Source organism: Narcine bancroftii, chromosome 2 (genome assembly GCF_036971445.1).
Source record: "Narcine bancroftii isolate sNarBan1 chromosome 2, sNarBan1.hap1, whole genome shotgun sequence".
Taxonomy (NCBI): Eukaryota; Metazoa; Chordata; class Chondrichthyes; order Torpediniformes; family Narcinidae; genus Narcine; species Narcine bancroftii.
Window position 1 is genome coordinate 241,007,161 of NC_091470.1, and position 13,496 is coordinate 241,020,656.

Here is a 13,496-nt window from a genome sequence, read left to right on the forward strand (position 1 = left end):
AGATTCAAACTGCAAACTATTTTGACATTTTAAGCTTCGTGTAAAGAAATCTAACATACTGAGTCTTTTCGAATCAAATAATAATTGCAATCATTCTTATCCTTCTTCATTTACATCTGTATGTCTGCTATTTGTCCACAAAAAACCTCAACAACCTCAACAGTCTGCTGTAAATTTCACATTTTTTAATTACTGCACTTGATTTTTAAAAATCCAAAAACCTGAACATAACTCAAATAATGATTCTCCTTTTTATTTTTTATTACCTGCACGAATGTATAAATAATTTCAATATAAAAGCATGTAAATAATGCAATAAATTACTACTATTTCATTTTAATCTCAACAGTGCTATGAAATGTTAATAATTTAATCTGAAGTTTTAACTTTATTAAGGATTGGCTGGTGAACCTGGTCAGAAAGGAGAAAATGGACAAAGAGGTAAAATCGGTCCCATTGGTGCAAAGGGTAAGTCCAAAGACTGAAAACAATATAAAGGTACAAAGTCTTCAAAGATGGGTAAAGCCAAACACTTTTCCCTTCTTGTGCAATTTTCTTTTGTAATTTAAAATTAAATTAGAGAACCGGTAAATAAAAATCTGTTAACGTCAGTCAATGCTGATAGAATTACTATACATCAGAGCCCAATCTGATATAGATATTCCATAGCAAATGATGGCACAATTTGTGTATGTTCTTCCCATAGAGAAACAAGTACAGATGCATCATGGGAAATTGCATCAATTCTTCATTTTGATGCCAACATTACATGCCAAATAATACTGCTTCTTTCTCCCCAAATTTATGGTGTGTTTATTGTATGGAGTAAGTGAAAGAGAGCATGTACGGTATGGGGTTTCAGACATGAAGCATTGGGTACTTTTTTTGAACTTAACAGAAGTCGCGTATTTTATCATTTTTAAATATACATATTTTTGGATAAAATATTTATCTATATCCTTGATGCTCCATTCAGATTTTTACAGCTACTAATTAAATAAAGAAAAAATAATCTTCATCAGAGGATGAAAAGGGCTTTGGGATATGTGTGAACATGGAACATGGAATAATACAGTCCTGGAACAGCAGCCGGAACTGTTAACGTACTTCACAACTTAAGGAATCGGTTCAAAAACGTACTGGGACTGCAGGTCATTTGGGTGTAATTGGGCGGCACAGGCTTGAGGGCTGGTGGCCTGTTACTGTGTTGTTGGCTAAAGTTAAATGGAAAAAAAATTAAAAATTGTTCCATGTGGTTGTGCTACAAACGCAAAATGCTGCTTGCACCTGATCGATGTTGCTCCATTCCCTTCATATTCATATCTTTCTCTTTTTTTCTTTGGGCTTCTAGATAGACACATGAATATCGAGATTAATTAATTTCCTCGGGAACTCTATTTAGCTCCTTTATGAGGGTACTGGAATATGTCAGTTTCATCAGAATGCATGCAGTCATAGATTGCACTCATGTTCCCATGCATAGGCAAATGGGGCCTCTTTGGTTAAGGGTGGCAGAGGGGTTGATTTGCCTGAAATTTTGCACGGGGCCTGCACTGCATCCAGGTTGCCTCACATCTCACCTCTGGGCCCAAACACAGATCACCGCTTCCTCTGTGAACTGGCTGCAAACACAGGGTCCAGAGGTGCAAGTGGGCCGTCCATGACCCCTCCAAGCCTGCTCCATCTGAGGCTGAGATTCACATCCATCCCCAGGCCTGAGCCGCTTCATCATCATCATGGGAACCAGACTGGGTGGCGCTTCACAGCCTCTCTGATGTCATCACGCAGCAATGTAGGAAGTTCACAGCAAGTCATTCCATCCGTCAGCAGCAGTCCTGTGCCGGGGCTGCGACCACCCTGTCATGCGACAGCCAGCCCCGGCTTATGTGTGCTGATGTCACAGGGCCTGAACACTGATGCTGAGTGTTGTGGCCCAAGCAGCTAGTTGTTTCCCGGAGGAGGCCGTGGCCTATGTTTGGATCCCAGATTGGAGGTGAGATGCACAGTGCCCCGGGCATGAAGGTACCAGGACCTGGATGTGGTGGAGCGGCGCAGCCGTTGTTGTTAATTTGTTTATCTTTTTGCTTTCTCTGTTTTTTTTTTCTTCTTCTTCTTGCTTTGCCTGAATTTTCCCCACTGTTTTGTCTGAATTTGGGAGGGCAGTTTCCCCCTCTTGCCCCCAGGTCATAAAGAAGCCAGATCATTTCACCAACGTGAAAACCTTCCTCTCCTTCAATATGCAGCTTGTTGTGGTACTTCTTCACAGTGATTAACCACATTTTTAGGAAGTACGAAAAAGAGGAGGAGCGAGGATGGAGAGGTGGGGAGGAGGATAGGAAGAGGAGGATTGTGATTGGTGAGAGAAAGGATAGCAGAGTGGATATTTTGAGTCTGGCAGCGCTGAAGTGCTGCAGCTGAATTAAGTTCAGAGGCTTTGGTTCAAGAGGCTTCGGTGAAGAGGTCTGAGCAAAGGTTCAGGTAAGGACAATCATGTCGCAGTGAACTAGTCACTCCTAATGTATTGGCTGCAGGCAGTTGGGTGACCGCAAGAAACAGTAAAGGGAGAAGGCTGACCATAAGTCTATTGTGGCCACTGGAATCGCTATGGACATGATGAAATAACCACATTATAAGGCATTTCTAGAGTGAATCAAATAGATTTACTCTTCATCACCTGTGCAACCTTTTAAAAGCCAGAATCACAAGCTCGACACATGCTGACATCATCATGCACTGACGTAACATGGTTGGTTCAATGCCTCCTGGGAGTTGTTGAGCAGCCATACTGCTGCCACTACATGCCCACCACCCCCACCCCCCCCCCCCACCCAAGATCCGGCAGAAAGTTTTGTCTGCCTTTTAGGTTGTCGACCTCTGCAACAGACTGTTGGGAAAGACTTGTCCACATGAGCTGGTTTAAGCCTGTCAATAGTGAAAAACTATGGCTTCCCTCCAATGTCCAAAATATAGGTCAACTTTGTTTGTCTGAGTATCCTATAAGGACCTTTGTAGGACATCTGTAAAGGTTGACCAAGTGTTCTCCTTCGGATGAAGACATATTCGCAGTTTTTGAGGTCTTTAGGCACAAACAAGAGTGTTCTCCATGTGATGACAGTTGTATAAGGGTCAATTTTCGTATAGTCTCTCTTAGTCTGCTCAACAGTTCCTCAGGATCATCACTGGAGTTGGAATAGTAGGGGACCAATGGTGCTCCGTAAATGAGCTCCACAGATGAAACTTTGGAGTTGTTCTAATGCCCAGGACAGCTCATCAGCCCAGTTCGGGCCATCTAACCAAGCCATTAAGGCTGAATTGAGATGTTGATGCAATCTTTCCATCATTCCATTGACCTGGGGAAGATTGGCATTTATATGATGAATTGTTACATTGAGCAAGCGAGACAAGGCTGTCCATTTTATATGATGAATTGTTATACCGAGCAAGCGAGACAAGGCTGTCCACCCCGAGAAAGTAAATTGTGGTCCTCTATCTAAACTAACATGCGCTGATAAACCAAAACGAGACACCCAGGAACTGAGGAACACCCGAGCTCAAGTGTCTGTAGTAGCATCTACCATCGACATGGCCTCAGGCCACCGCGTAAACCTGTAAAAAGATAACGGTATCCACTTAAAACAGGAACCAGACCAACAATGTTCATGTGGACATGAGCAAAACACCGACTAACTGGTGGGAAGGACTGCTGAACTTTTGCTTTTAGGCAGACAATGTGTAGCATCTTTAAGACCATGCCACACAAACCTGTCCGAAACCACATAAACGGTCAAACTAATTGATGGATGTGAGAGACCATGCACAGAGTCTAATACTCAGCATTTCCATGATGCCAGAACCACTGGGCATGGGTGTCCCGTCGATATATCACAGAGGAGTTGTTTGCCATTAACTCCAAACTGTACATCTTTCAATTGCAGGTTCATGATTGCAGTCCAATAAGCATTTGTCTCATGGTCATGTTCTTGGACCAAAGCTGTGTAGTCAATACCTTGATCTACAAATGAAGCCTCAAGTAGAGCAGAGGAGGAAAGTGCATAAGCTACTACATTGATTTTTATGGAAATATGTAGTATTTTTGTGGAGAATTCTGAAACGAATGATAATTACAGTTGTTGTTGGGCTGACCAGGGCTCTGTGACCTTGGAAAAAGCAAATGTTAAGGGCTTGTTGTCGCTGTACATAGTAAAAAAATCTCTGCCCTCCAAAAAATAACAAAAGTGTCGAACAGACAAATAAATGGCCAAAAGCTCCTTATCAAAAGCACTGTATTTTTTCTCTGCTTCACGTAGATGGTGGCTGAAGAATGCTAACAGTTTCCAGTGCCCATTGACAGATTGATGAAGTGCACCTCCTATGGCCATTCTGGAAGCGTCTGTATAGAAAGGGTGGTGGCTGCATTTAAAACTGGCTAGCTGAGCAGAGTGGCATGAGTCAGCAAATCTTTCATCTTCAAGAAGGCATTATTTCCCTCTTCAGTTTAATGGATGGTTCCGACGTTTCCGGACAGTAAATCAAAAAGAGACTTCATGATATGAGCTGCTCCTGGAAGAAACCAACAGAAAAACTTTACCATACCTAAGCATTTCTGCAGGTCTTGAGTACTTGGTAATGGCCTCAACTGTGGATGGCAGTGGAGTTGTGCCTTACTGAGTAATCCTATGCCCCAAGAGATTGATCATTACTTGTCCAAAAACTCATTTATCTGGACTGATGGTCAGTCCATACTTTTGAAGACAAATAAAAAGTGTTCAAAGATGTTCCAAATGTTCTTCCTTAGTCCCACTGGCCAGTAAAATATAATTGAGGTAAATTAAGACATTGGTCGTACCACACCCTAAAGCATCCATCACCCATTGAAATGAGTGAGCTGCTTTCTTTAATCTGAAAAGCATTCATAAAAATTCAAACAACCCAAACGGGGTAATTATTGCTGTTTTTGGAATGTCTTCTGGCTCTATTGGTACTTGGTTATAGCCACTCACTAAGTTTATTTTGGAGAAGATCTTCGCTCCATGAAAATTAGCCGAGAAATCCTGAATATGAGGTATTGGATAACGATCCAGGATGATGGCGTCGTTAAGCCACCTGTAATCTCCAGATGGTCGCCAACCTCCATTGTGTTTCGGGACCATACATAATGGAGATGCCCAGGGACTGTCAAACCTACAAAGTATGCCTAATTCCTCCATCTTGGCAAACTCTTCCTTAGCTAAGCACAGCTTCTCTGGAGCCAAGCAGTGTGCTTTAGCATGGATAGGAGGGCCCTTAGCAAAAATGCGATGAGTAACACCGTGCTTTGCAGCGGAGGCAGAGTAGTAATCTCAGGGAAATCTTCCAACAGCTTGGAGAATTCATCTACTGGTTTACTTAATGTTTGGATGCGCAGAGAAGGGTATAGGTGCCTGCCAGAGGAATAGTCTGTAAAGTAGTTCCATCTATTAGCCAACACCCTTTCAAGTCAATGAGGAATGAATGAACCCGAGGAAAATCTGCACCAAGCAAAGGTTGGGATACTGCTGCTATAATAAATGGCCAAACTTGACATTCATCTTCCTGGTGCTAATGCTTGGAATGTTGGAACTGTTAACTGTTCGTAGTTGCAGGTCTGGGTTAGGATGGCATGTGTCAAAAAAAGTGGGTGGAAATACACCAACTTCTGAACCCGCGTCCACCAGAAATTTTTGTTGGGACAACTGATCCAAAACATGCAGCAGGCTTGCAGGTTTCTTGCCATCCGTCGCAGCCTTTACTGGCAGTTGGGCTGGGCTTTTCCCGCAAACGGGCAGGGTGGAAGGCACTTGCAGGCATTTACTCCCCAATGCCTGTGGTAATAACACCAAGGTGAAGTGTCCACAAGCTGCTTGCTTGTCTTGGGGCATTGCCTGTTTATAGGGAGTGATGTGTTAAAAGCACTGGAGTGTGACACGGGGCCAACATTGGAGGGCTTGGCTGTGTAGACTTGTCTTTCCTTGCTGTGCTTTTTAGCCAGCTATAGAATGTCTGCCTCTGCTGCTACAGCCTTTGGGTCTTCAAATGAACACTTGGATAACAAGAGCCTAATATCATCTGGCATTTTCTCTAAAAAGCTGGCCTTTTGCCAGCTGCTAGGAACAGCACTTCGTCCATTAGTTGTGAAGGGGTGCAGTCTTCCAACCCATTGAAATGTAGTTGTTTGGACATACCGAAGCAGGTGGAGGCCCCAGTCCGGGCAGAAAGAAGGAGGCGGCGGCCCCGGTCCGGGCACAGGGAAGGCAGCGGCGGCCCCGGCCCCGATCCAGGCAGAGGGTAGGCGGCGGCGGCCCCAGCCCCAGTCCGAGCAGAAGGTAGACGGCGGCGGCCCCGATCCAGGCAAAAGCGAGGGGGAGGCGGTTACCCCGGCCTCGGCAGAGTGAAGCAGGCGGAGGCCCCGAGAAGCAGGAGGAGGCCAACATGTTGGATTGCGACCAGTTATGCTCCGACTTAGGAGGGGAGGCAGGCCCCTCCAGCCCGGGTAAGAAACCTGCATAGGAGAAGGCCACTCTGATATAAAACCTACGACCCAAGGTCCTCGCTGTCACGTCCCAGCTTGCTTGGCCACGGCACACGCACCATGGGTGTAAAGGGTGGGGCCAGTACTGCGCACACTGCACTCCACCTAAAAGCTCCTTTGCGCAGGCCCGAGGACATGTCCACGTCCTCCCCCTCCACGTCCTCCCCCTCAAAAGATGCTCACAAACTCAAGCTAGCATGCTGGAACATCAGAACTATGCTAGACAAGGCTGACAGCCACCGACCTGAACGTCGGTCTGCCCTCATCGCACATGAACTCCTCAGACTTGACATCGACATAGCCGCTCTCAGTGAAGTCCGCCTTGCAGATGTAGGCAGCCTCCAAGAACGCGGCGCGGGCTACACACTCCACTGGTCTGGCAAGCCTATGGATGAAACTACGCCTATCTGGTGTAGGCTTCATGCTCAAGAACTCCATTGCCTCCAAACTTGAAAACCTCCCGACAGGCCAGTCGGATCAGATCATGTCCATGCGACTCCCCCTTCAAAACAAGCGTCGCATCACCTTCATCAGTGTCTATGCTCCAACCCTCCAGGCGGAACCAGCAGAAAAGGACAAGTTCTACACTGATCACTGCAACCTCATTCAACGCACCCCTACAGCCGACAAGGTTGTCATCCTTGGCGACTTCAACGCTCGCGTCGGCAAAGACTCAGAAACCTGGCCAGGAATCCTGGGCAAGCATGGTGTCACCAAGTGCAACGACAATGGGCTCCTCCTCTTGGAGCTCTGCGTAGAATAGCGGCTTGTCATTACAAACACCCTTTTTCAGCAGAGGGACAGCCTTAAGACTACCTGGATGCATCCCCGATCCAAACAGTGGCACCCCCTGGACTACGTCCTGGTGCGAGAAAGAGACAAACGAGATGTGCTCCACACCAGGGTCATGCCCAGCGCGGAATGCTACACTGACCACCGGCTTGTTCGCTGCAAGCTCAACCTTCACTTCAAGCCAAAGTCCAGGAACAGTAAAGCCCCCAGAAAGTGGTTCAATGTTGGAAACTTGCATTCAGACGAAGTGAGAGGAAACTTCCAGGCAAACCTCAAAGCAAAGCTCGAGGATGCAATCCACCTCATGAACTCATCCCCTGAAACCCTCTGGGATCAGCTGAAGACTGCATACTGCAATCCACTGAAGAGGTACTGGGCTTCTCCTCCAGAAAAAACAAGGACTGGTTCGACGAAAACAACCAGGAAATCCAGGAGCTGCTGGCAAAGAAGCGACCTGCCCACCAGGCTCACCTTGCAAAGCCGTCCTGTCCAGAGAAGAAATGAGCCTTCTGTCGCGCATGCAGCCATCTTCAGCGCAAACTCCGGGAGATCCAAAATGAGTGGTGGACTAGCCTCGCCAAATGAACCCAGCTCAGCGCGGACATTGGCGACTTCAGGGGTTTTTACAAGGCTCTAAAGGCTGTGTACAGCCCCTCACCCCGTCCAAAGCCCGCTGTGCAGTTCAGATGGCAAAGTTCTCCTCAGCGACAAGATCTCCATCCTCAACCGATGGTCAGAACACTTTCAATCTCTTTTCAGTGCCAACCGCTCAGTCCAAGAATCCGCCCTGCTCCAGCTCCCTCAACAGCCCTTAAGGCTAGAGCTGGATGAGGTCCTCACCCGGGAAGAGACATATAAGGCAATTGAACAACTGAAAAGTGGCAAAGCAGCAGGTATGGATGGAATCCCCCCAGAGGTCTGGAAGGCTGGCGGCAAAACTCTGCATGCCAAACTGCATGAGTTTTTCAAGCTCTGCTGGGACCAAGGAAAGCTGCCTCAGGACCTTCTTGATGCCATCATCATCACCCTGTTCAAAAACAAAGGCGAGAAATCAGACTGCTCAAACTACAGGGGAATCACGCTACTCTCCATTGCAGGCAAAATCTTCGCTAGGATTCTCCTAAATAGAATAATACCTAATATCGCTGAAAATGTTCTCCCAGAATCACAGTGCGGCTTTCGCGCAGAGGAACTACTGACATGGTCTTTGCCCTCAGACAGCTCCAAGAAAAGTGCAGAGAACAAAACAAAGGACTCTACATCACCTTTGTTGACCTCACCAAAGCCTTCGATACCATGAGCAGGAAAGGGCTTCGGCAAATACTAGAGCGCCTCGCATGTCCCCCAAAGTTCCTCAACATGGTTATCCAACTGCACGAAAACCAACAAGGTCGGGTCAGATACAGCAATGAGCTCTCTGAACCCTTATCCATTAACAATGGTGTGAAGCAAGGCTGCGTTCTCGCACCAACCCTCTTTTCAATCTTCTTCAGCATGAAGCTGAAACAAGCCATGAAAGACCTCAACAATGAAGATGCTGTTTACATCCGGTACCGCACGAATGGCAGTCTCTTCAATCTGAGGCACCTCCAAGCTCACACCAAGACACAAGAGCAACTTGTCCGTGAACTACTCTTTGCAGACGATGCCGCTTTAGTTGCCCATTCAGAGCCAGCTCTTCAGCGCTTGACGTCCTGTTTTGCGGAAACTGCCAAAATGTTTGGCCTGGAAGACAGCCTGAAGAAAACTGAGGTCCTCCATCAGCCAGCTCCCAACCATGACTACCAGCCCCCCACATCTCCATCGGGCACACAAAACTCAAAACGGTCAACCAGTTTACCTATCTCGGCTGCACCATTTCATCGGATGTAAGGATAGACAACAGACTCGCCAAGGCAAATAGCGCCTTTGGAAGACTACACAAAAGAGTCTGGAAAAACAACCAACTGAAAAACCTCACAAAGATTAGCGTATACAGAGCCGTTGTCATACCCACACTCCTGTTCGGCTCCGAATCATGGGTCCTCTACCGGCATCATCTACGGCTCCTAGAATGCTTCCACCAGCGTTGTCTCCGCTCCATCCTCAACATCCACTGGAGCGCTTTCATCCCTAACGTCGAAGTACTCGAGATGGCAGAGGTCGACAGCATCGAGTCCATGCTGCTGAAGATCCAACTGCGCTGGGTGGGTCACGTCTCCAGAATGGAGGACCATCGCCTTCCCAAGATCGTGTTATATGGCGAGCTCTCCACTCGCCACTGAGACAGAGGTGTACCAAAGAAGAGGTACAAGGACTGCCTAAAGAAATCTCTTGGTGCCTGCCACATTGACCACCGCCAGTGGGCTGATATCGCCTCAAACCGTGCATCTTGGCGCCTCACAGTTCGGCGGGCAGCAACCTCCTTTGAAGAAGACCCCAGAGCCTCACTGACAAAAGACAAAGGAGGAAAAACCCAACACCCAACCCCAACCAACCAATTTTCCCCTGCAACCGCTGCAACCGTGTCTGCCTGTCCCGCATCGGACTTGTCAGCCACAAACGAGCCTGCAGCTGACGTGGACATTACCCCTCCATAAATCTTCGTCCGCGAAGCCAAGCCAAAGACAAAGGGAAGATACATGTGGTTGACTGATACACACACACACACACACACACACACACACACACACACACACACACACACACACACACACACACACACACACACACACACACACACACATATTAGGGGTGGAAAGGCTGCTTTTATACTGTTCAAGTTCCCACCTTTTTTTGCTGATTGAGTGAGTCAGCCATATGAATAACAATAATGGGCAGGAACACCCTTGCATATGAATGCCCTTCTTCCCCAGCCTGTTTCTGCAGAGTTAGATGGGCAGCTTGACCAATGCTATTTTAGGTGTGTTGGTCTGATGCTCCCCCAGCTTCTACCCCCGCCAGTTCGTTGTCCTGGGAGTCTCTCTGATCACGTCTGCTGTCGCGTGATGTGCAGGCCTAATCTCCGCAATGTGGGCCGCCACCTACACGTAATAAAAGTACTTTTAAAGAGTCATTCTTGCTGGTATGAGGTGGATCCCGTAGGAAGTCGCAAACCCTCTAAGCGATGACCTGGTCCGGGGCACTGACAAGATGGTAATAACAAGTGGTGTCAAATTTGACTTTGCGAAGGTGAAATTGTGCTTCAGTCTGTTGGAACCACGGATCAGGCTCAGCTGTCCAGAAAGGTGGTAGCTTCACAGCAACAGCTGCAGAGTCCACATTTGTCCACAAATACAATTAGTGACTCTGATTGTAGCCACTGGAATTGCAGTAGACATGATGAACCAAACGGATTTACTCTTCATCACCCGTACAACCTTTTAGAAGCCAGAATCACACACTTCACAAGTGCTGACATCATCAGACACTAATGTCACATGGCCAGTTTGATGCCTCCTGGGAGTTATAGCATCGCTAAACTAAGATATAGGAGCAGAAGTAGGCCATACGTCCCATTGAGTTTGCTCCACCATTCCATCATGAGCTGATGCTTTCTCCCACTAAGTCCCAGTCCCCTGCCTTCTCCCAATAACCTTTGACAATGCAGAGCTTCCCTGTGGCCATTCCCCTCAGTAACAAGTTTACTGCTGGGGTTGTGGGGCGGGGACCTATCAGAGCTGCTGATTGAAAATCTCACTAACTTCCTGGACCAAGGGTAGAACACAAGTCAGAAACTCATTCCCCTCCAAACCATATTTGATCTCATTTATCTTGAAGTGACTAGATATTTATATCAAACAGCACACCTGTGTTGATATTGACTAGTCATTAACAACATTTTTAGATTCCATAATTTTTTCTGGCTGGATGTTTCTACCACTGTCCAGTCCAGTCGATGGCTGCCATGATTAGCAAGACTTATTTTGGGAAGATAGTAACTTCATAGGTATTTACATTCCTCAAGACTAAACCGCAATTCAGCTGAAAAGTATCTAAACCTACTCACTTGATTTAAAGCTGCAACACCTAAATCATGCAAATTTTAAGACTTTATCAGACCAAGTCAAGTATGCAGAAAAAACTGTTTATTAACTGACTTTTTAAATTATTGTGTGGAATCACTTTTTTTTACATACTAATCCATATGTATGTGATAATGTATGGAGTCTATTGTCATCTATACAAGTATAATGTACATATCCATCTTACCTGCTGCAGCCAAAATAGGTGCTTTTTAATAAATTTGATTGAAATGTAATTCTATCCAGTAGTATCTATTAAGTTACCCCAGAACAGAAAAAGATAATAAATATCCACTGTTATATTTAGTACAAGAGAAAAAAGTGGCATTCTGATAGTGCAAACGTGTTTTTTGCTTTGATGTAACAGTAAAAAGTTTTCTTTCACAAATAGTGAGAAGGTGCCAACAATTGGAGAAAGATCTTAATCGGTTGAGCAGGTGGGCAGAGGAATTATTAAGGAAACAATGCAAAGAAATGTGAGATTGCATTTTGGGTGTTCTAACGTGGGTAATAGGAATTTAGGGAGTCTTGTAGAGCAGAGGGTTCTATGAGTATAGGTACATAGCACCTTAAAAAATGCTTCTGGCACTTTGGTCTTCATAAGCTCTAGGCACATTAACGTTCATCATGGAGTATAGAAATTGGGAGGTCATATTGCAGTTATATAATACTTTAATGAGGCTCCATTTGGAGTATTGTGTTCAGTTTTGGTCACCATGCTATTGGGAAGATATTGTCAGGCTGGAGAGGGTGCAGAGAAAATTTATGAGGATGTTACCAGGCTTTATACCTTGTTGATGTATGAATGGACCACAGGTGGAGCTGAATGAGTCAGGTACTATGACAATTGTTAAGAAAAATGTTGGACCAGTACATGGATGGAATAGATTTAGAGGCCAAATGCAGGCAGGTGGGACTAGAGTGGATGCAATATTTTGGTTGGTGTGGGCAAGTTGGGTTAAATGGCCTCTTTACACCCTATATGGCTCTATGTCTCTCTACAGTCCAAATATACTATTGGTAATAATCAATCCTCCATGAGACAAGGTTGTAACTCACTGTTGATTATTACTCAGGTGACAAAGGAAATAGAGGGTATCCAGGACCTCCAGGAACGAAAGGCCAGCCAGGTATTGTATCTAAAAATTCCCAAAATATACAGGCAAATGTATCAATCTCCCACTATCCATGAAGAACATTCTCCATAGGAACACGGACTGGACAGAGAGCTGGATCACAGAGGAAATATCAATTGTGGGAATTTGGTTACATTGGACTTTTGACATTCTGATGTGACACATGATGCTACTCATGCCAGACAAAATGAGACAAACACTACAATATAGCATAGCTACATCCATAAAATTACTTTGGACAGTTTTCTTTCTGAAGATGGAGGCCGTTTTGTTCAGAGAACTCCTGTTCCCTTGTATAATAAACTCCCATTCCCAGATTGAAACTGGCTTCCTGCTCCTTCAATCCCATTCCACACTTCCTACCATATATACACCAATCCAAGCTCCCAACTCCCCAAATGACTCAGGTACTTATTGTGGTCAAAAATAGTATGCATGTAATAGTCAATCCCCTAAATTTTATCCTAAATATTGGTCCATAACATTTGACTATATATGGTATTTTGCCCTCTTACCCTCACTATATTTTATTTTGCTATTGTGACTTCATGGCTAAGTCACTGGACTTTAGTAATGGTCTGTACTAATAATCAAAGGACATGGGCTAAAATCTTACTGTGCTATGAGAGAATTTTAATTTTGTTAGTTAAGGGGGCCAGAACTAACTCATCACTGACTGTGCCAAGTCAGATCAGTCAGCATTGGTGTTCTGCATGACAGCAAGGCCTTCCATAACATGATGCTATCACAAAGCTCCCTCAGATTCATTCAGCCATAAATGGCTTAAAAGGTATCACGCCCTGATGATGTACCTTGGAGGGTACTGTAAATCTGCGCCAATCAACTAGCTGGAGTGTAAACGGACATTTTCAACCTTTCATTGCGGCAGTCAGAGGTTCCCACCTGCTTCAAAAGGGTATCAATCATCTCAGTACCCAAGAAGGGTAGTGTAAGCTGCCTCAATGACTACCATCCAGTAGCACAAACTTCTACTGTGATGAAACGCTTTGAGTGGCT

At 45.5% G+C, this 13,496-nt stretch overlaps 1 protein-coding gene across 8 annotated transcripts in view; it reads left to right on the top strand.

The window, feature by feature from the left end:
- colec10 (collectin sub-family member 10 (C-type lectin)) overlaps nt 1-13,496 on the top strand; it is a 94,139-nt gene that overhangs the window by 48,030 nt on the left and 32,613 nt on the right. For 7 of the 8 annotated variants that reach the window (XR_011352079.1, XM_069920587.1, XM_069920585.1 and 4 more), the window contains 2 exons: nt 397-468; nt 12,420-12,473. Coding sequence is in view for 7 of the 8 variants with exons in the window: in XM_069920587.1 (XP_069776688.1) it covers nt 397-468; nt 12,420-12,473 (126 nt within the window). In the remaining variant the exon portion in view is untranslated. The remainder of the gene's footprint in view (nt 1-396; nt 469-12,419; nt 12,474-13,496) is intronic. The other variant, XM_069920584.1, reaches the window with a different exon arrangement.